Genomic DNA, 22,396 nt, shown 5'->3' on the forward strand with positions numbered 1-22,396 from the left:
GTGGCCTTTCACACGCACATAACAGCCCAGAAGGTTTGGAGCGACCGCGTTCTTCTCTTCTCTCTCGGTCTCCCACACAACAAACGCTTTCATAACTGTCCATTTGCTTTTTGTCTCTTCAACCTGGGGACAGGTATTGTCGTGCGATTGGCACTGAATCAATGCATCGCTCACACGGCTTAACCCTTGTGTAGTCTTGACATTCTGTCCTCAGGGTCAAAAATGTACCCACTAAACCCCTAAAATAAAGCAGCTATTTTGCATTCATCACAAAGTTTGTCATCAAATTTACAGTTGAAAAACGATAATTTAGGGGGTTTTCTCTGTTGTTAAACATAGCGGTGGGTCATCTTTGACCCTTAAGACAACACCAGGGTTAACAGTGCATCAGTGACACGAACATAATCGAATAAATAAAATGCATCGAACAGTATGGCTCAGTGGAACGGATGCTGACGGACCGGAGCGACTGCGCATTCCAGTCACGCGGTGCTCGTGGTGCCGTGGAGATCCGACAGGCAGAACCCTGATTAGTCCCGGCTCCAGTCGAAGGTTCGACAGACCACCTGTGATTTATGCATCTTATCGGCATGTGTGATCCACCGGGAGACTTTGATGCAAAGTGAAACATTAACTCATTCTCATTGGATGAGCGTGGCGTGGCCAAGAGTTTCCACAGATCAAGGACGCCTCTGAGCGTTGCGATTGCTCGGGGGCAATAGGGCTGGCATCCTCCAGCCGTACAGAGAGGAGGATGGGGCGGCCTGTGGCGTAGGCGGTTAAGGCGAATGACTGGGACGCGCAAGGTCGGCGGTTCTAATCCCGGTGTAGCCACAATAAGATCCGCGCAGCCGTCGGGCCCTTGAGCAAGGGCCCTTAACCCTGCATCGCTCCAGGCGATTCCCTGGTGTCCCCGGTGTTCCATCCCTGGTACACAGCTGTCGGCCCTCATTCCCACTCCTGCTTAGTCTAATCAACTGTAATTGGTTTGGATAAAAGCGTCAGCCAAATAACAAGGTAATGTAAAGAACTCATTGTGATTCTGACTCTGGCTGCAAGAAGAGGGCGTTAGGGAGGCAGATCGTGAGCTGGCTCTGTGGCTTTCCCACCAGCTGCTGCCGACTGATTTGCGCCACCCTAAACGGCTCAGTGTTGGTGAACAGATCTGTCAGGGCCTGTTGACCGGCAGTTTGCCAGAGAGAAGCCCGGGACTGTGCCACTGTGCACTTCTAACCCGCCGAGATCAGAAATGTGCAATCGCAATGTTCTTAACTGAACACTCTAATGCCGATGCAACAGTCACTACCGGTGATGTAACGAGTCGGCAAGAGCCGGCACACCCGCCCAAAACCGACATGGTCTCTCCAGGCTCTACCACTGAGGGGGGAAGTCTGGCGGAATTTCCATAGGAAATTAATAAAATATATATATTTTTTATAGTCCTGTGAAACAAGAAAATCTACATTCTACATCTTTTAGCTGTGTCCTTGTTGACAGAGTTACTATTGACGTACAGTACGGACGTACAGAGTTCATCGTGCATTGCTTATACTGATATAATATTACATCTGTCTTTCTGTTTTAGGGCAAATCGTATCCGTTCAAGGGCAGTTTCCCCCCCATGTGGAACCCCCTGGCGTACATGGACTACAACAACCTGTGGAGGAAGATGGATGAGATGGGGTCAGAGGTAGAGAGGCTACCGCTCTTTGTGTGCCATTGTTAGCGAGCGTTACAGTAGCGAACGTGCTACAAGCGAAACGTTTTGGTTGCTGTACCTGGCATTGAGAAACCAGATATAGCTTGGAATGTCCAATTCAATGCCCAGGTTACACAGACGGGTATGTCCTGTATTATTATTATTATTATTATTATTATTAACTGTCAAAGTAAACTGCGATATGATGTTTTATCGGGGAACGGTGGTCTCTCAGTGGTGCGGTGCGGTGTGAGGAGGGAGCTGATTGGCTGACGGAGGTGTGATGTGGGATGTGGGCGTGTTCCGCTGCAGATTCCCACGGAGGCTCCATGGCGGGCGCCCCACGCGGAGGAGTGGGACAAGATGACCATGAAGGAGCTGTTCGACAAGCTCTGCTGGACCAGGTGCCCACCACGCCGCCGTATGCACGGTTACCGCCTCCACGGTTACCGCCTCCACGGTTACCGCGCCCACGGTTACCTCATCCACGGTTACCGCACCCATGGTTACCGCCTCCACGGTTACCTCATCCACGGTTACCGCATCCACGGTTACCGCACCCACGGTTACCGCCTCCACGGTTACCGCCTCCACGGTTACCGCCTCCGCAGCATCCCATTCAGAGAGGGAAAAGATGAAAGATAGTTTGTAGAGCCAAGGGACCCCTTGGGTGGTTCCAAGAGCAGACCTGTGGGGGCCATTGGCTGGGAACTCTGCTGGGTGTGTCCGGCTAAGCACTGCTTACGTTTATCATTAATACTGGTGATGAATGACAGGATTTAAAACATCTACTCTGAAGTCTCTTTGGTGCAGTGATACTGGTCTGTGTATGTGGTATTAGCTATGAACAGCCAAAGGTGCTCTTAATTCTTCGTGGAGGGGCAGTAAAAAAGACAGTAGCGATGCAGGGGTTAATGACCAGATTAGGCTTTTTTACGGATTGACTCAGTCCAGTCTCTGCCCTGTCTGTTTGTCTGTCTCCCCTGTGTCTGTTTGTCTTTCTGACCTGTCCGTTTGTCTTTCTGCCCCGTGTCCGTCTGTCTGTCCAGTGCTGCCCGGCGGTTTGCCACCCTCTTCGTGAACGTGAACGTGACCTCTGAACCCCACGAGGTGTCGGCCCTCTGGTTCCTGTGGTACGTGAAGCAGTGCGGGGGCACCATGAGGATCTTCTCCACCACGAACGGAGGGCAGGTGAGCTCACCGCTTCATGTCCTGATGAGGGGGGAGTCTGTAGCCTAGTGGCTAATTCGCGTCACAGGGACCCAGAAGGTCGGTGGTTCCAACACCATTGTAAGACCTGTTTGCAGCCGTTGGGCCCTTGAGCAAGGTCCTTAACCCCACATTGCTCCAGGGGGGATTGGCCTCTGCTTAGTTTAATCTTTCAATTAATGCATCGGGTAAATGTCCCTGTAATGTTATGATTAGCTACGTCTGGGAGGCCGGGTATAGCGCCAGAAGTACAGTTTGTATGACGATTCAGTCCTTGCAGAGAGAATTATGTGTGTCCTACAGTTGTTATAATATAAAATCATAAAACACTCATGGTACCAGAATACCAACCAGTGAATAAATAATCCGATGGGTAAATGGATAACTAATTGATGAAATAGTAGTATGAAGGAATACTGGGTAACTGGCAGAATGACACTTAAGCTGAGCAATGGGCGTTTGTAGAGCACGTTTCCTCTGTGCACAGATGTAACCAGAGACCTTTCCTGAGTGTATCGTAATGTGTGTGTGTGGGTGTGTGTGGGTTTGGCAGTGTGTGCACACATCAGTGCCAGGGGCTAAATTTGGCACTTTATCGGGTCTGTGCCACCAGCCAACCTACCAATAAGAAGGCTACACACTGAAACATCCGTTGGAACATTTTCGGGGCCCTGTTTCTGGTTTTCGGAAACTTTGGAAGGAGTGGCCTTTAAATAAGCGTTATATTTGCCAAGACTTTTTTTCCTGCTGCTTTTGTTTGTTTGTTCTTATCGGATTTCTCTACAGGGTCCAGGTTCTCTTATGTAGTTACTTCCAGCACTAGGCACTGTACGTCCCTCTCGGGTTTTCAGGGCACTTGTCCCTGGTGATGTTTGTACACTTTGAGAGCGTCTGCCAAAAGCCTGTGATGTATTGCTTTCATCATATTGTAAATGGTAAATGGTAAATGGTTGGCATTTATATAGCGCTGTACAATTGATGCTTCTCCTTCACCCATTCATACACACACACTCACGCACCAACGGCGATTGGCTGCCATGCACGGCACCAACCAGTTCGTATCAGCTTGTAAGCGTTTATTAGTTATTTAAAATATCCCTCATCTCCCTTGGCAATTTGAGAAGAGCGCACTTTAGGATTATAGACGCGAGATGTTTGCCAGTCGTTTCCTCAGCTGGCCCCACATTGAGATAATAGCACTTTGTTTTGACAGTTGTAAGCGATTGTGTTGGCGGCGGACCTCAGGGAAAAGATGTTTGTTTTGTTGTGTTTGTTTGACCCCTGAACCCTGCACAGTTCAGCCTGAGAGAGCCGCCCTGATGGCTTCCTCATTGTGAGAACCAAAGTCACAACAGATAGTCAGAGCTCTCAGCCACTGGGACACTGAAGATTTAATTCTTTCTGTTCACAGCATTGCTGTGCTTTCTGGTACGTTTAAAACCCATAGACTGCACGACTGCATGTACATGTGCTCTGTTGTCACAGTCTATTAAGACTTCATGGCGTAGTTTCTCAGTTTGCTGTACCAGTTCCAAACATTGGATTTAAGGATATCTGAGGTCACCGCCTCGGAGCAGAACTAGAGTCGACCGCAACAGCTTAACGGTGTTATTGCATTGCCATGGAAACTGGAGCCCACCTGTCCTTTTTGATTTATTTATTGTTGTTCTAATAGGACTGTCATTGTTTTTCAAGGATATGTACTTGGTGGGAATAATGATTAATCCCCCAAACGAATGTCAGGGAAGTTAGTTTCAGAGATAAAAGGACAGTGTTTTTTTTGAGCTTGGCTTGGTAACCGACAGCTGGAATTTACTTCCTGAATCAGTTTGGGTGCTTTCGTCCAAATCCTACCCTCATCTCCCTCAAGGTTCTGCTTTTGTGGCCAATGGAAAAAATTCCACCTGTAAATCCATTAAATCCGTGACTGTAACTTTATCCCAGAGGCTTATCTAGAGGTTACCCAGGCTCTTTTTGTATGCTCAGAGATAGAATGCCATCCCCGTTCACACAGTAAGTAAGCACTTTATTTTAACCACCTTTCTGGTTGCAGTGCTTCACAATTAAAATACTGAAAAACACAAAACATCAACAAACAGAATAAAACCGAATACACAAACACAGTGTATTTTTTCTGCATGTGGTACTGGTCTTGTTCTCAGAAGTGCTGACATTTTATTTGGCTGACTTGTGTGCGTACTCTCACAGGGGTTTTGGATCAGAAAGAAAGCAACACGGTTTACTCTTAAAAACACGGGGATGACCACTGTAAATGAAAGCCTGTGTCAGTCGCAAGGGTCTGAGATGTCTCCACTCCACCCAAACCTCTCCCCCCTCCACGTCAACATCAGCGTGCAGCATAGAGAATCATTTCTCATTTTTCATTTCTGTCTCTGTAGAGACGCCTGCTGGCAAGTAACGGGATTGCTCTGTGTATGGAAGTTGGTGCATTAACACGTTACAGTTCCTAAGCTGACACTTTCATCCGAAGTGACTTACAGTTGATTAGACTAAGCAGGCCTTGCTCAAGGGCCCACAGCTGCACAGATCTTATTGTGGGTACGCTGGGGTTTGAACCACCAACCTACTGGGTCCCAGTGGAACTTACAGTAGCCACTAGGCTATAGGCTCCAGGCTTATCGAGCAAAGGTGACAAAGCCACAAGACAACAGCATCTGAGATTCTGTGTTTGTTTTCCTGAATACAATCAGCGTTTTTAACTGTCCTTTTCAACTGCGTTATTGAGCGAATGAGAGTAAGTGCGGCTTGAAAAATTGAGCTTTTCAGTCCCAGGCCCACTATGAAGTGGCTCCACCCAAATCCCAAACCGAGTAGGGTTTTAATACGGACTCACAAAACCACAGTATAGCGGCCATTTTGATCGGTCGAAAAAGGGCCTAAGGTGGAGCGTGCCGTAACGGCGCTCCCGGGGGGACCGAAAGGGGTTAAAGCGGGAAAGCGCGCGCGGACGAACGGGCTGCTCTTCTCCGCCGTCGGCAGGAGAGGAAGTTCGTGGGCGGCTCCAGCCAGATCAGCGAGCGCATGGCGGACGTGCTGGGCTCCAGGGTGAAGCTGCAGCGCGCCGTCTACTGCATCGACCAGACGGGGGCCGGCGTCGCGGTCAAGACCCTCAACCAGGAGACGTACGAGGTGAGCGCTGCCGTGGCAACAGGGCCCGCAGGTCAGCCGGTCGCCCGGGAGCCGCCGTTTGCATAAAGACACCCCCTCCCCCTCCCCCTCCCCCTCCCCCATTGGAAATGTGGCTGCGCTGAGTTAAGATCCGGAGACGATTCCAGTCGGTCGCACTTTACAATGGGCTTCAAGAATTGGCATTAGCTGATGTAGTTAACATGAATTAATGGCGGACAGATACATTAATGAAGCATGAAATTAACTTTTCATTAGTTTGTTCGTTTGTTAACAATTAACTACTGTGTTTGTTAAATTATATTTATACATTAGCTAACCGTCGGGATGAACGTAATCACAATTAGTTGACCATTAACAAATACATTTACTGACCTTTTCATTCCAATGTGGAATTGGAAATAACTAATGTAGCTGCTGAATTAATGTTGTACACATACGTTAACAGAGCTGTTCAGATCAACTCAGTCGTAATTAGTTACAAGTAACTACATTAGTTCATGCCAATTCATGGAACCTTATTGTAAAGAGTTACTCTCCAGTTTGTGTGTTTGTCTCCAGTGTGTCTTCATGAAAAAATGCACTTGATACTGGGATTATAAATGATCTTAAAATGTCCTTATTGTTATGAAATATTACATTTAATTAATGGCTTTCTTACTTCGAATTCTCTCCCAAGAGTGGCTGCATCCTGTATCCGATCCTTTATCTTTTTTTCATATTCCTTTGGTTGAGCTGCAAGGTAGCTCCAGAATATTATATATTATCCAGAAACATTGCAGCCATCTGATAACTGTAATATAAAAAGAATAATATGCTGTATGAGATAACAAAATAATATAGCAGCTACCTAAGCAAAGCTACAATGGCATATGAAATGCAATGTAAATATAGATGTAGGTTACACAGTATATAAAATGGCAGCCTGTTTATGGTACTGTACTGAATGAAGGTGGCTGGTTGTTATTGTCCGTTGTACATCTACTTTGAGGATTACTCATTCCTTCTGCATAGCTCCATTCTCTGCTGAAAAAAACTGCTCAAGCTAGGTTTTGAAACAGGTAGCTGGTTGACCAGTTCAGCCAGCTCCATACTCAACGTGGTTTGACCAGTGGGAAGCTATCTTTTGCATTCGTAGAGCATCCCCTGGTGTAAAATCCAGCTATGACCAGCTGGAAATTATCAGCTGCCAGCTGTTTCAAAACATAGCTTGAGCTGGTCAGACCATGTTGAGTATGGATCTGGTCTGAACTGGTCAACCAGCTACCAGCTGTTTCAAAACATAGTGTGTATGTTGCTTATGTGCTATTGCTAGCATTGTGTATGTTGCTTATGTGCTATTGCTAACAGTGTGTGTTGCTTGTGTGCTGTTGCTAGCAATGTGTGTGTGTGTTGCTTGTCCTATTGCTAACAGTGTCTGTGTGTGTTGCTTATGTGCTGTTGCTAGAAGTGTGTGTGTTACCTTTGTGCTATTGCTAGCAGTGTGTGTGTTACCTTTGTGCGATTGCTAGCAGTGTGTGTGTTACCTTTGTGCTATTGCTAGCAGTGTGTGTGTTACCTTTGTGCTATTGCTAGCAGTGTGTGTGTTACCTTTGTGCTATTGCTAGCAGTGTGTGTGTTACCTTTGTGCTATTGCTAGCAGTGTGTGTGTTACCTTTGTGTGATTGCTAGCAGTGTGTGTGTTACCTTTGTGCTATTGCTAGCAGTGTGTGTGTTACCTTTGTGCTATTGCTAGCAGTGTGTGTGTTACCTTTGTGCGATTGCTAGCAGTGTGTGTGTTACCTTTGTGCTATTGCTAGCAGTGTGTGTGTTACCTTTGTGCGATTGCTAGCGGTGTGTGTGTTACCTTTGTGCGATTGCTAGCAGTGTGTGTGTTACCTTTGTGCTATTGCTAGCGGTGTGTGTGTTACCTTTGTGCTATTGCTAGCAGTGTGTGTGTTACCTTTGTGCGATTGCTAGCAGTGTGTGTGTTACCTTTGTGCTATTGCTAGCAGTGTGTGTGTTACCTTTGTGCTATTGCTAGCAGTGTGTGTGTTACCTTTGTGCTATTGCTAGCAGTGTGTGTGTCAGTTGTCTCTCTGCCTTCAGGCTCCGCCCCCTCGCTCTCCGCTTGATGTTTTCCCTTCACTGCTTCCCGCATTCGGCACAGCTGTGCACACCGAGCTGTGATTGGCTGATGCAGTGGGCGTGGCAGACAGGATGTACGGTAGAGATGATTTGAAGATGTGTGAATCTGGGCAGAATCTGCACACTGTTGACCCAGTAAATGGGCCCTCCATCTATCAGCTGCCCACAAGGATAAACTGCAGTTAATTGATGAGACCCCCATCCACTCAGCGAATGTGTAAGCATTTAGTACATCTGAGATGCACTACCCAAATACTTCATTGTAATTGTTATTATTTTTAGACCCCACCATTAGACCAGGTCATTACCCTTCTCACAGAATGGCCAGTAGACCCCACCATTAGACCAGGTCATTACCCTTCTCACAGAATGGCCAGTAGACCCCACCATTAGACCAGGTCATTACCCTTCTCACAGAATGGCCAGTAGACCCCACCATTAGACCCTCGAGAAAGCTGCACTTGGAATGGAAACAGGGAAGGCAACAGAATAGGAATCAGAAGAAATAGAACATCGCTTAAAAGCCACTAAAATGATTGTAAACCATGTGACAACATGCCTTTAGCTGATTTGTGTTCGTGGCTCGTTCTGTGCTTTATACCTACTCCATCCAGGCAGCTGCAAAGCCCCTGAAATGTGGCTTTATTGCACTGAAATGATGCTTTAATGCAGTGAAAAATGTGCCCAAGGTTGGCCACACACCGACCGAATGTTTTAGATAATCAAGCTGGCCAATAAGGGCTCATCTTGAATTATGTCACCATCACTGAATTCTCTCCCTCAGGCCAAATATGTCATCATCGCCACGGCACCGGCCTTGAACCTGAAGATTCACTTTAACCCCCCCCTACCGCCGCTGAGGAACCAGCTGATCCACCGCGTCCCCATGGGCTCTGTGATCAAGTGCATGATCTACTACCGGGAGAACTTCTGGAAGAAGAAAGGTAGGCGGCAGACGCTGGCAGCTGAGAGACTTACTCATGTGGAGAAATGGTGGCTCTTGTCTGGTGGCTTTCTGTCTGTTGTCATGTGCAGTCTTCCATTATGTGGGTGTGGTGTAGAATCCGGGCAGTAATGTGGGTGTGGTGTAGAATCCCTGCAGTAATGTGGGTGTGGTGTAGAATCCGGGCAGTAATGTGGGTGTGGTTTAGAATCCAGGCAGTAATGTGGGTGTGGTGTAGAATCCCTGCAGTGATGTGGGTGTGGTGTAGAATCCCTGCAGTAATGTGGGTGTGGTTTAGAATGCAGGCAGTAATGTGGGTGTGGTGTAGAATCCCTGCAGTAATGTGGGTGTGGTGTAGAATCCCTGCAGTAATGTGGGTGTGGTGTAGAATCCAGGCAGTAATGTGGGTGTGGTGTAGAATCCCTGCAGTAATGTGGGTGTGGTGTAGAATCCCTGCAGTAATGTGGGTGTGGTGTAGAATCCCTGCAGTAATGTGGGTGTGGTGTAGAATCCCTGCAGTAATGTGGGTGTGGTTTAGAATTCAGGCAGTAATGTGGGTGTGGTTTAGAATGCAGGCAGTAATGTGGGTGTGGTGTAGAATCCCTGCAGTAATGTGGGTGTGTTGTAGAATCCAGGCAGTAATGTGGGTGTGGTGTAGAATCCCTGCAGTAATGTGGGTGTGGTTTAGAATGCAGGCAGTAATGTGGGTGTGGTGTAGAATCCCTGCAGTAATGTGGGTGTGGTGTAGAATCCCTGCAGTAATGTGGGTGTGGTGTAGAATCCAGGCAGTAATGTGGGTGTGGTGTAGAATCCCTGCAGTAATGTGGGTGTGGTGTAGAATCCCTGCAGTAATGTGGGTGTGGTGTAGAATCCCTGCAGTAATGTGGGTGTGGTGTAGAATTCGGGCAGTAATGTGGGTGTGGTGTAGAATCCCTGCAGTAATGTGGGTGTGGTGTAGAATCCGGGCAGTAATGTGGGTGTGGTGTAGAATCCGGGCAGTAATGTGGGTGTGGTGTAGAATCCCTGCAGTAATGTTTGTGTGGTGTAGAATCCCTGCAGTAATGTGGGTGTGGTGTAGAATCCCTGCAGTAATGTGGGTGTGGTGTAGAATCCCTGCAGTAATGTGGGTGTGGTGTAGAATCCAGGCAGTAATGTGGGTGTGGTGTAGAATCCAGGCAGTAATGTGGGTGTGGTGTAGAATCCCTGCAGTAATGTGGGTGTGGTGTAGAATCCCTGCAGTAATGTGGGTGTGGTGTAGAATCCGGGCAGTAATGTGGGTGTGGTTTAGAATGCAGGCAGTAATGTGGGTGTGGTGTAGAATCCCTGCAGTAATGTGGGTGTGGTGTAGAATCCCTGCAGTAATGTGGGTGTGGTGTAGAATCCGGGCAGTAATGTGGGTGTGGTGTAGAATCCAGGCAGTAATGTGGATGTGGTGTAGAATCCCTGCAGTAATGTGGGTGTGGTGTAGAATCCCTGCAGTAATGTGGGTGTGGTTTAGAATTCAGGCAGTAATGTGGGTGTGGTTTAGAATGCAGGCAGTAATGTGGGTGTGGTGTAGAATCAGGCAGTAATGTGGGTGTGGTGTAGAATCCGGGCAGTAATGTGGGTGTGGTGTAGAATCCCCGCAGTAATGTGGGTGTGGTGTAGAATCCCTGCAGTAATGTGGGTGTGGTTTAGAATGCAGGCAGTAATGTGGGTGTGGTGTAGAATCCCTGCAGTAATGTGGGTGTGGTGTAGAATCCCTGCAGTAATGTGGGTGTGGTTTAGAATGCAGGCAGTAATGTGGGTGTGGTGTAGAATCCCTGCAGTAATGTGGGTGTGGTGTAGAATCCCTGCAGTAATGTGGGTGTGGTGCAGAATGCAGGCAGTAATGTGGGTGTGGTGTAGAATCCCTGCAGTAATGTGGGTGTGGTGCAGAATGCAGGCAGTAATGTGCTCGTGATGCTTCTCAGGCTACTGCGGAACCATGGTGATCGAGGAGGAGGACGCTGCCATTGGCCTGACACTCGATGACACCAAACCCGACGGGACCTCCCCGGCGATAATGGGGTAAACGCACGCAGCGGTGCCCCTGCAGGGTCAGCGCGCGGCGATAACGCGCCCTGAGAACATTCCAGAGCGTTGCGCTCTCTGAAATAACGTGACCGTTGGGGACCACTTTCCCAAGTGTTCCCTGAAGGTGCAGTAATTGAGTACAAATGAGTACATTTTCCAAGCAAAAAGGTTTATGTATTGCTGGCTAGGGGGGGCGATTTTTTGCGCCAATTTGTACCGTTCCGGGCACTTTTCCTACCTTTATTTCTGAGCGTGTACAGTAAATGTGTTCAGTCTGTTTTGAAGTGAAGGAAGAGCCCTCTTGGTCTCCGTGTTGCAGGTTCATCCTCGCCCGAAAAGCCAGGAAGCTAGCGGGCCTGACCAAGGAAGAGAGGTGAATACCCGCCTAACGGCTCTAAATGCTTCCTGTGTGACATCACAGGGAAGTGGGACTCTCTGGGGTATGATAGGCTAATGAGGACCACTGACTGAGGTCAAGGGTCATAAACTCTGCTAGTATACAGTGTTAAGTATTCAGACCCCTTCCTTTCATGCACACTTTGTGTTACCCATTTTTGCCCATCAATCTACTTTGAATGACCTATAATGACAAAGTGAAAACATGTTTTTAGAAATTTTAGCAAATTGATATGTACATATATTCCTGGAATAAATTGCAGTACAGAATTTAATGTACAGTGGAAGAATTATATCCAGGTATTGTGTTCAGCTGTTTTGCTCCGGAAGAACGTTCAGTGTGGAATGGAGTGATACGTTTTCCAATCAATGCCTGTCTCCACAGGAAACGGAGGATCGCTGAAATATATTCCAGAGTTCTGGGCTCAGAAGAGGCACTGCACGTGAGTGTCCTGTATCGCTGTACCCTGCCAGGCCAGCAGGGGGCAGCCTTGCATGTGGTGCTGGTTTAATTCCTATTAGCATAAGTCTGTTTTGCCACCTAGTTGCAGTCTTCCATTTTGAATCTTTCATGTCTAGTTACACCACTGTCTGAATCCCCCTTTCCTGTGAAACAAAGCGAGCACGTCTTGTACAGAGGATGGTTATCCGTTCACTGGTTTCACATTTAAAGGGGTCCAGTGTGGAGACCAACAGTTCAGATGTGTAAAAACAGTCACGCAACACTGCCTGGGACAGTTAGCGTACAGTACAATAGTGCAGCTTATTACAGATGCTGTGCCTGTGGTCTGATCCTGCGTGGAGAGGCTCTGTCTCATACATGTTTTGCTGTTTTAAGATTTCCCAGGAGACGTGACGTTTCAGCGCCCATCTCTCTCTCTCTCTCTCTCTCTCTCTCTCTCTCTCTCTCTCTCTCTTCTAGCCCGTACACTACGAGGAGAAGAACTGGTGTGAGGAAGAATACTCTGGAGGCTGCTACACGGTCTACTACCCCCCCGGCATCCTCACGCAGTTCGGGAAGTGAGTGCCAGCCGTGGGCTGAGCCTGGCAGGCGTGCAGGCTCTGTAAAACGAGCGGATGTTTCCCACACCGCGTAATGGGGTGCCCGCTTAAATAACCCGCTGAAATCCTGCCCTGCGGAAGCGCTGTTGTCTAGCCAGCGTTAAAGTGAGCCTCGGCAGATTCTCCAGCTGCAGCGGCATTTTCCTGATCATTTCCTGAGCACTGGCCCACCCCAGTGTAGGACAGGAGGAATTGTCGAGGCCGAAATTTGGATAATAGGCCGGAATAGGATTTCCCTAAGCGTAGGATTGGGCCTCAGCATGACCGTGCATCTGATTTGTGTTCATGAAAGTTCTGATAGGCTTTCTTAAAATAACAGTGCTTCCGAGCAGGTCCCAGTGGCAGTGTAAATAGTGTCTGAATACCGTATGCTAGACCTGCCTTTTCATATGAAGAGTGCTTCACTTTGCACCCAGAACGCTGCATTCTTCCTGAAAGCTTTCAGAACCATAAAACAGCATATCGTTTTCTCTGGATGCGATAGAAAGATAAATACTCCCGTCCATCCGTCGAGGGGAAGATATATTTTAGGGGGCTGTTTGTATTGTCTTTGGTTTGTAAATAACTGAAGAACAATATTGTCAGTGTTCATCAAAGTCCCCTACCTGACTTAATAATGAAGTGGTCGCTGCAGACCTGTCTCATGGGTGCGCTGCCTTTCAGGGCTGCAGCCAGCAGTGCAGTCGCGCTTTTGTTTGGTAATACTGATCTGAGCATCCCGAGGCAACACAGAAGCACCATCCGTACATTTTTAGTTCTTTTAGTTGTTCCTTTTAGTTGGTTGATTTCAGATTTGAATGTGGGGCCATATCTTATCTCAGGTAAAAAGCAAATGCAGTCAAATTACAGAGTGCTTCATATCCCCTGTTGCAGGTTCATGTTAAGGTCCCGTGCTTCACTGTAGCACGTCAATATTAAGGTCCTGTGCTTCACTATAACGGGTTAATATTAAGGTCTAGTGCTTCACTGTAGCGGGTTAATGTTAAGGTCCCGTGCTTCACTGTAACAGTTTAATGTTAAGGTCCAGTGCTTCAGTGTAGCAGGTTAATGTTAAGGTCCCGTGCTTCACTGTAACAGGTTAATGTTAAGTGCTTAGTGCTTCACTGTAATGGGTTAATGTTAAGGTACAGTGCTTCACTGTAGCAGGTTAATGTTGAGGTACTCATGAGGTGCAGTGCTTCACTGTAAAGGGTTAATGTTGAGGTACTCATGAGGTGCAGTGCTTCACTGTAAGGGGTTAATGTTGAGGTACTCATGAGGTGCAGTGCTTCACTGTAAGGGGTTAATGTTGAGGTACTCATGAGGTGCAGTGCTTCACTGTAAGGGGTTAGTGTTAAGGTACTCATGAGGTGCAGTGCTTCACTGTAGCAGGTTAATGTTGAGGTACTCATGAGGTGCAGTGCTTCACTGTAACAGGTTAATGTTGAGGTACTCATGAGGTGCAGTGCTTCACTGTAACGGGTTAATGTTGAGGTACTCATGAGGTGCAGTGCTTCACTGTAACGGGTTAATGTTGAGGTACTCATGAGGTGCAGTGCTTCACTGTAAGGGGTTAATGTTGAGGTACTCATGAGGTGCAGTGCTTCACTGTAAGGGGTTAGTGTTAAGGTGCAGTGCTTCACTGTAAGGGGTTAGTGTTAAGGTGCAGTGCTTCACTGTAAGGGGTTAGTGTTAAGGAGCAGTGCTTCACTGTAAGGGGTTAGTGTTAAGGTGCAGTGCTTCACTGTAAGGGGTTAGTGTTAAGGTACTCATGCTTCACTGTAAGGGGTTAGTGTTAAGGTGCAGTGCTTCACTGTAAGGGGTTAGTGTTAAGGTGCAGTGCTTCACTGTAAGGGGTTAATGTTGAGGTACTCATGAGGTGCAGTGTTTCACTGTAAGGGGTTAGTGTTAAGGTGCAGTGCTTCACTGTAAGGGGTTAGTGTTAAGGTGCAGTGCTTCACTGTAAGGGGTTAGTGTTAAGGTGCAGTGCTTCACTGTAAGGGGTTAGTGTTAAGGTACTCATGCTTCACTGTAAGGGGTTAGTGTTAAGGTGCAGTGCTTCACTGTAAGGGGTTAGTGTTAAGGTGCAGTGCTTCACTGTAAGGGGTTAGTGTTAAGGTGCAGTGCTTCACTGTAAGGGGTTAGTGTTGAGGTGCAGTGCTTCACTGTAAGGGGTTAATGTTAAGGAGCAGTGCTTCACTGTAAGGGGTTAGTGTTAAGGTACTCATGCTTCACTGTAAGGGGTTAGTGTTGAGGTGCAGTGCTTCACTGTAAGGGGTTAGTGTTGAGGTGCAGTGCTTCACTGTAAGGGGTTAGTGTTGAGGTGCAGTGCTTCACATGCCCTTGTCTGGGGCTCTCCCCCCAGGGTGCTGCGGGAGCCCGTGGGCAGGCTGTTCTTCGCGGGGACCGAGACGGCCACGGAGTGGAGTGGGTACATGGAGGGAGCCGTGCAGGCCGGCGAAAGAGCCGCCCGAGAGGTGAGAGGTCATACTGCAGCCCCCAGCCAATCAGGGGAGTTCTGCGAGGTCATACTGCAGCCCCCAGCCAATCAGGGGAGTTCTGCGAGGTCATACTGCAGCCCCCAGCCAATCAGGGGAGTTCTGCGAGGTCATAACGCAGCCCCCAGCCAATCAGCGGAGTATCTTTTTTTAAAAAGAATTAAGAAAACTTCTAAAAGGACTCCTTCTCATCGTTCCTCTTTGATAAAAAGCCAAAGAAAGGGTGTAGGGGCATAATTATATCCCTCTCTAATGCTTAGATTAATGATTAAATGTTCTAATGATTTCCTTATTTGTGTTTTATTGCCTCTCAGATCCTGTGTAAAATGGGTCACATCACCCACAGTGAGATTTGGCAGGACGAGCCCCAGTCTCAGGTACGTGTGCTGTGTGATAGTGAGTGGGTGCCAGTTCCCTGCGATGTAAATCTACCGCAGTGCCTCCCAGCAGGTTGGAATGGCCCAGTGGCCGTCTGAATAGTGTCTGAACACAGTACGCTAGACCTGCCTTTTCATACGACCAGTACTCTGTGCTTCACTTTGCACCCAGAGCACCCCGAACACAAAGGTCACAACACCAAAAGAGATGAATCCTTCATAATCTGGTACATATCTGTATTCCTTCCTGTGCTCCCATGGCAGGGGTGGACAACCCTGGTCCTGGAGAGCCGCAGGGTGTGCTGGCTTTCGCTGTTACTCGGCGCTTCAGTCGATTACACAGTTATCTCACCTCAGCTGGTTCCTTGGGTCTGAATCGGTTGCAGATTTTAAGGTGAAAACAAGAACCAGCACGCCACGCGGCTCTCCGGGACCAGGGTTGCTGGCCCCAGTCTGATGGTGATAGCAGAAGGCTTCAGAGCGAGCTGCAGAGAAGGAAGTTGATGTACTTTCTGAAAGTGGCAATGGGGTGTGCCCTCAGAAGACTGTTCATACAACATTTTTCAAAGGGAGAAACAAAAGAATACCCTGCTGTATTCTCTGTAAATGTATCAGCATACTGTACAACAAGCAGTTCACATGTTCATCATGCAATTGGAGATGACATTATACACAGTGAGCACTTTATTAGGTATTTATTTTTTTAGACTTCTACTGCTGTAGCCCATCCACTTAGAGTTATGAAGCTCTGGACCCGTATCTGTATGATTGTATGCATTGCACCGCTACCACACAATTGGTTGACTTAGTTGAGATGAGATAATCGCATGAATGAATAGGTCTAAAAATGTTCCTAATAAAGTGCTCGGTGAGTGTATGCCGTGACGAAGTCAACAATAACGTTCAATGTGGTGAAGTGGTCAGGTTGGCCAACTAAGTCAACGATTGTGTGCCCAACCTAGTTTTGTTTCTGCATAGATCCTCGGTAGCCGTGTTTCTGACCCGTTTGCTATTTCCAGGAGGTCCCAGCCCTGCCTTTCACCACTACCTTCTGGGAGAGGAATCTGCCATCCGTTCCCGGCTTCCTGAAGTTCATGGGCCTGTCCTCCTTCTTGGCATTGGGCACAGCAGGCTTTGTGGCCTGCAAGAAGGGTCTTTTACCCAAGAGCTAAGGTTTTCCACATTGCCATATTTCTGTCCTGGGCCTTGACCAAGACTGTTCTTCCCCCCCCCACCTCCCCCCACACCTTAGAATCTCTTGATTGAGGTTCCAGGGCTGGCTGGAAAATCCCAGTCTTTTTAGATGATTTAGTTCACACACGATCATGCAGTTAACGGCTTAAGTTGTAAACACATTTCATTCAAATCCATAGTGTCAATTCTAAGCCACGTTTTAAGGAAAGCACTGTTTTAAAGAAAACATAATCGCTTGGTTTTATCATAAAGGTAATTCACTAAGGTAGCCTACAGACCCCTGTTTACAGACTAGCGTGTGTGTGAATGCCTTGTGTGGTGATTTTTACCGCCCATTTGAGCCAAAAGCATCTGGGAATCAGATGTATCATATTTCAATCAAAAGTGACGAGAGAACATATTTCCTTAAAACTATGAATGAGACCAATCACTTTCAGCACTTTCCCTATGCATTGACATATAGATTAATCATAAATCATAACCTTAGCCAAACCACAAATATGGCTGTGACTGACCGGTCCAGTTACCTTTTTTAATTGTAGGTGCTTTATCTCCTTATGGTTCACGTGTCCCCTGACGACCCGAACGGTGAATGCAAGCTTTTCCGAAGCATCGCTGTGGTAGGCCGTCGTGAGACCCAATTTTGAGGACAATGAAAATAACGTGTTAATGATACTTTGTGCAACGATACGATTTTGTTTTTCCTCTACACAACCGAAGCTTTTCGCAAAAGAAAGCATTTTTGAATGTAGCGAGCAGATTAGTCGGACATTTCGTTTCGTTTCGCCACAGTGACGCTGAAAGTATACGGCGTGTAAGCTTATTTTTATCCAATGGCAGCTTTACTTATTTTTTTGGATTTATGTGCAAATAAGAACCGAGCATATTAATAAGACATTTTCCCCAAATACATTCCTGTGGCGCTAACTAAGAATGACACAGGAAGTACTGCGTTCGTGGTTATTATTGCGTTTCTGGTAAAGTATACATCTACGTTTTCCTCATTCTCACAAGTATTGCTAAACCGCCTGTTGTGCCACCGCGGCCCATAGCGTACAGTATTTTGATAAGCAGACTTGTCTGACTGCCAACGTGTTTGGCAGAATTTACTTGTAGCAGTACTATTTTAATACTTAATATCAAAACCTCCCCTTAACACAAAAATGCTGATCTGTTGTTCTAGTTGGGGTTGTAAGATGAAGCAAACTGTAACCCGGTATGTGTTCTTAGGATTTTAAAGTTTTTATCGGAGTCACATTTTATGGCGGAAAGAAAGAGTAATATCATGGCGGATGCATAACTATGTGCAGACCCCCCCCCTCTGTCTGGAGATTTAAGTGTATTGTGTAGTCGTTTCCAAAGATGCGTTGTGACTGTGGTATGTACGTGGTACGTGACCCTGTGCCTTACTTGAGTAGCTGGTGGTGTTTTTCATTTCTCAAGTGCCTCTGTGACTGTGATCCCTCTCCCCGCCCTGCCCCCTGCTTGGTATACAGTACAACAATTCAGATGTCCAGTTTAACGGCCGGCCTGTAGTGTAATGGTTAAGGTGAATGACTGGGACCTGCAAGGTCGGTGGTTCGATCCCCGGTGTAGCCACAATGAGATCCGCACAGCCGTCGGGCCCTTGAGCAAGGCCCTTAACCCTGCATTGCTCCAGGGGAGGATTGTCTCCTGCTTAGTCTAATCAACTGTACATCGCTCTGGATGAGAGCGTCTGCCAAATGCCATTAATGTAATGTAATGTAATGTAATGTAATGTTAAATATGTTCAGAAACCGTCCAAATGTGGTTCCCGTGTGCCCCTGTGCCCCAGTGCTACAGGATACAGGTGCTGTGTGTTAGCACATGTGGCTATTCCACTACATGCCCACATACTGTAGCACAACTGGATGAACAGAAATCAAGACCACAGTGACTTGCAAAGAAAAATCACAGACTGTTGCTGTTATTTCATTTTGTCATATTAGTGTTACTGGTGTCACCCAACAAGAGGCATGTCTAGAGTGTGGCAGTATTCAGAATGCTCACAATGGTTGCTTATGACAATCGTGGTTTCATTTAAGTTGTTAAAGTTTTTCCCATAACGATCCCAGACAATATCAGACTCTCTATGGTAGTCCTCCACCTCAGTGCTGATCAGGTCACCAATCACAGCTGCACTGGGTGCTGATTGGTCAGTGAGTACTGTTAAGACGTAGGATGTAGCATCAGCACAAGGGGTTTTAAACATGAGCACAAGAGAGACTTCTTTGCTTGCTAGTTTGCTCACTGAGCAGTTAGCCTTAGCATCATCCAGCATTTAAATAACTGTTAGCATCACTGGGGGATCGTTGAATTCTGGTTGAACTGCATCTAAGAGCCGAGTCTTAATGAAACAACCCAAGGATCCAGTGAAACAGTTTTTTTATTTTTTTATTTTTTTTATTTAATAGCTGTGCAACTGCTGAGAGTGCCCCTCTGAAACTGCTGCTCTAACCCAGGAGGTTCCTCCTCCCTCTGTGACCTGCTGTAGCACAGACCTGGCCACGTGCTTTATTTTTATTAGTATATTTAATAATAATTATATTAAATATATATTTTTTATTTTTTTTACACTAATCCCTTCGAGACTAGCACTGACGAATCCCCGCCTCTCCTCTCCTTGGCCCTTCTGTTGTACGTTTTTGTGTTATGTCGGATGTTCATGTCCCTGTAATTGGATCCTCCGATCCCTTTGTACCATTGATTTGAAAAGCTGATAATAAAAATGTGGAATTTACCCCCTCTCTTCTCAGCTCCTGTATTGATCATTGTCACCGAAGATAAAAAATCTCCAGTGGACCTCTAGACATTGGCATGGTTTTTCGGTCAGTGGACGAGAACGCTGTCTCTACCCGGGAAAGGCATGTAGATTAGAGACGCCTCTGTTTCACGCCAACCCGATTCCCCTGTGGCACTTTGTGTTTTTACTGTGTGATTCGACCTGTGATAGTACGCACTTCCTCTAATTAATCTATTCTCACCACCCCCACCCACTCACCCACCCACACACACCCAACACATCCTCCAGCGTCTGCGATACTTTGACCACATAGAAAAAATGTTTTTCATGTAATCCTGGAAAAAAACGGAAAGCTTTAGGATTTTGAACATTTTAAAACCAATGAAAGTTACTTCAGAGCTTTGCAAGAACTACTCGATGACCAAGGAAGAGCAAGGAGTGCAGCACAATCCACAATCACCTGACCTCAAACCCCATTGAACATTTATGGGGGCACTTAAGCCAAGCATTCAGTAACATCACAAGATGTTCTTTGGAACCTTGTCAAATAATGCTGGGATAACATGGTAGATCACTCTAGTTATTATGCTGATAATATAATTTGTAGGGCAGCATGGATGGTGCAGTGGGTAGCACTGCCGCCTCACAGCAAGGAGGTCCTGGGTTCGAATCCCCGTTGGCCGGGGCCTCTCTGTGTGGAGTTTGCATGTTCTCCCCGTGTCTGCGTGGGTTTCCTCCGGGTACTCCGGTTTACTTCCCACAGTCCAAAGACATGCAGGTTAGGCTGATTGGAGAGTCTAAATTGCCTGTGGGTATGAGTGTGTGAGTGAATGGTGTGTGTGCCCTGCGATGGACTGGCGACCTATCCAGGGTGTATTCCTGCCTTTCGCCCAATGTATGCTGGGATAGGCTCCAGCCCCCTGCGACCCTGTTCGGGATAAAAGAGTTAAGATGATGGATGGTTGGATGCAATTAAACATTTGTATTCAATTGGAAAATAATACAAAATAGAAGCATTTTCACTCATGGTCTCAGCCGTTTGGACCCTGCTGTATTGTATGTGGCAGTTTAATCATTTGTGTTCCGGAAAGCCTTTTGCACATCAATTACAAATATACGACACAACGCGAAACGGCGTGCTTGGCTAGCCTCTCTTCAGCGATGCGATGGATGCTGTCTGCCAGCCTATTCCCCGCGGAGGAATGGAAGTAAATCCCTGGGCTTCTCCGCAGTTTCTGGCGCCGTGAAGCACGGCTGTTTGCAGCTTCGCGTGTTCTCAGCCACAGAAAAGGGGCACTTTCCACCCTGCTATTTCAGTTCTATTTACGATAACAATGCTAAACAACCTGTGCGCTTGTGCTGTGCTGGCGAGGTAAAAACCCAGAGGGTTATGAAGCAACCTCACCTTATTATTTAATGTTTAATAAAGACTCTTTAATATTCATACTCAGACAGACATATTTACAGAAACATAAATCATTTTAAGTGCAGTCCCGTAGGACGTCCACTTGGCATTGGCGGGGTCAGAATTCGATTTGGACCATTGGACCAATGTTTCGGCTGAATACGTCCTGTATAGCTCTGCCACCTCCAACAATACTTTAGTATTTCCCAAACTGTCCGATTTTCAATTCACGCTACGCTTGGGCCGAGCTCTGACCTGTTTACGATAGCTCATAAAGTGTTTTCTCTGATGTCCCGTGATTTTTGTTCCGCTGAGTGTTACTGACTTGTTTTGGATATCCCTTGCTTCCATTTTAATATAATATCCATCCATCCCATCCATCCATCCATTATCTTAACCCGCTTATCCTGAAGAGGGTCGCAGGGGGACTGGAGCCTATCCCAGCATACATTGGGCGAAAGGCAGGAATACACCCTGGACAGGTCGCCAGTCCATCACAGGGCACACACACCATTCACTCACACACTCATACACTCACACACTCACACACTCATACCTATGGGCAATTTAGACTCTCCAATCAGCCTAACCTGCATGTCTTTGGACTGTGGAAGGTAAACCGGAGTACCCGGAGGAAACCCATGCAGACACGGGGAGAACATGCAAACTCCGCACAGAGAGGCCCCGGCCAGGACCTCCTTGCTGTGAAGCAGCAGTGCTACCCACTGCACCATCCGTGCCGCCTAATATAATATCAGTGAAGAAATAAGACTCTTCTCATGTTCTGGACTTCACATGCTGAGGAGATGATTATTGCCCTTCTAGACAAGGGCTTGTGCTACATAAACACTGTTTTGTAATGCCTTACTGCTGCTTCGTTGGCTTAATGGCTTTGTGATCAGATTAGTCTCCGTCTGATTGTCAAACAGTGAAGTTCATTCATGTCCAATCATCGCCTCAGAATCTCTCAGTCCAGAACTGATCCCTGTCTCCCCGTGGACGAATATTTACATGTAATCATCCTAAGTCTTTGTAAGATTTTGTATTTAACTGGTAAATAAAATGCTTTCTTTTCTAATAAAGAACCAGCGCTGTTGCTCATAAACTGAAGTAGGTATCACAGGTTTATAACAAATTTATTTTCACTGATGAGGGCACTCTAATATTGCTTATCCCAGAATTCAATTATCATTTTTGCTGGAAGCCAGCATTATCAAGAGTGTAATAATTATGGGATCATTAAATCCAAATAAATATTGATCGACTGGTGATTCGGTACCTAATTCTATCCCTCCCGGAGTGCTCGGTGCAGCCTCACGTTTAAAATGCTGTTCCTCTTCTCACTCCTTTCTTGGCATGGTGACACATTTGGCTGAAATAGTATCATGCATGCATGTCCTTATATAAAAAATAATTGAATATTGTTCACCTGTTCTGCAATTGGCTACAATGAGCACATGTTTTGATTGGTTTAAATGTGTTTTGGTCAAATATATATACACTGCTCAAAAAAATAAAGGGAACGCTTAAACAACACATCC

At 46.7% G+C, this 22,396-nt stretch overlaps 1 protein-coding gene across 1 annotated transcript in view; it reads left to right on the top strand.

The window, feature by feature from the left end:
• mao (monoamine oxidase) overlaps positions 1–17,452 on the top strand; it is a 41,271-nt gene extending 23,819 nt beyond the window's left edge. The window contains exons 4-15 of the mRNA XM_061225500.1: positions 1,586–1,690; positions 2,012–2,103; positions 2,749–2,890; positions 5,909–6,058; positions 8,967–9,126; positions 11,078–11,174; positions 11,500–11,553; positions 11,962–12,019; positions 12,499–12,596; positions 14,983–15,094; positions 15,430–15,492; positions 16,512–17,452. Of these exons, the coding sequence (XP_061081484.1) occupies positions 1,586–1,690; positions 2,012–2,103; positions 2,749–2,890; positions 5,909–6,058; positions 8,967–9,126; positions 11,078–11,174; positions 11,500–11,553; positions 11,962–12,019; positions 12,499–12,596; positions 14,983–15,094; positions 15,430–15,492; positions 16,512–16,664 (1,284 nt within the window). The 3' untranslated portion in view covers positions 16,665–17,452. The remainder of the gene's footprint in view (positions 1–1,585; positions 1,691–2,011; positions 2,104–2,748; positions 2,891–5,908; positions 6,059–8,966; positions 9,127–11,077; positions 11,175–11,499; positions 11,554–11,961; positions 12,020–12,498; positions 12,597–14,982; positions 15,095–15,429; positions 15,493–16,511) is intronic.
• Positions 17,453–22,396: the final 4,944 nt, after the last annotated feature.

This window comes from Conger conger, chromosome 17 (genome assembly GCF_963514075.1).
Source record: "Conger conger chromosome 17, fConCon1.1, whole genome shotgun sequence".
Taxonomy (NCBI): Eukaryota; Metazoa; Chordata; class Actinopteri; order Anguilliformes; family Congridae; genus Conger; species Conger conger.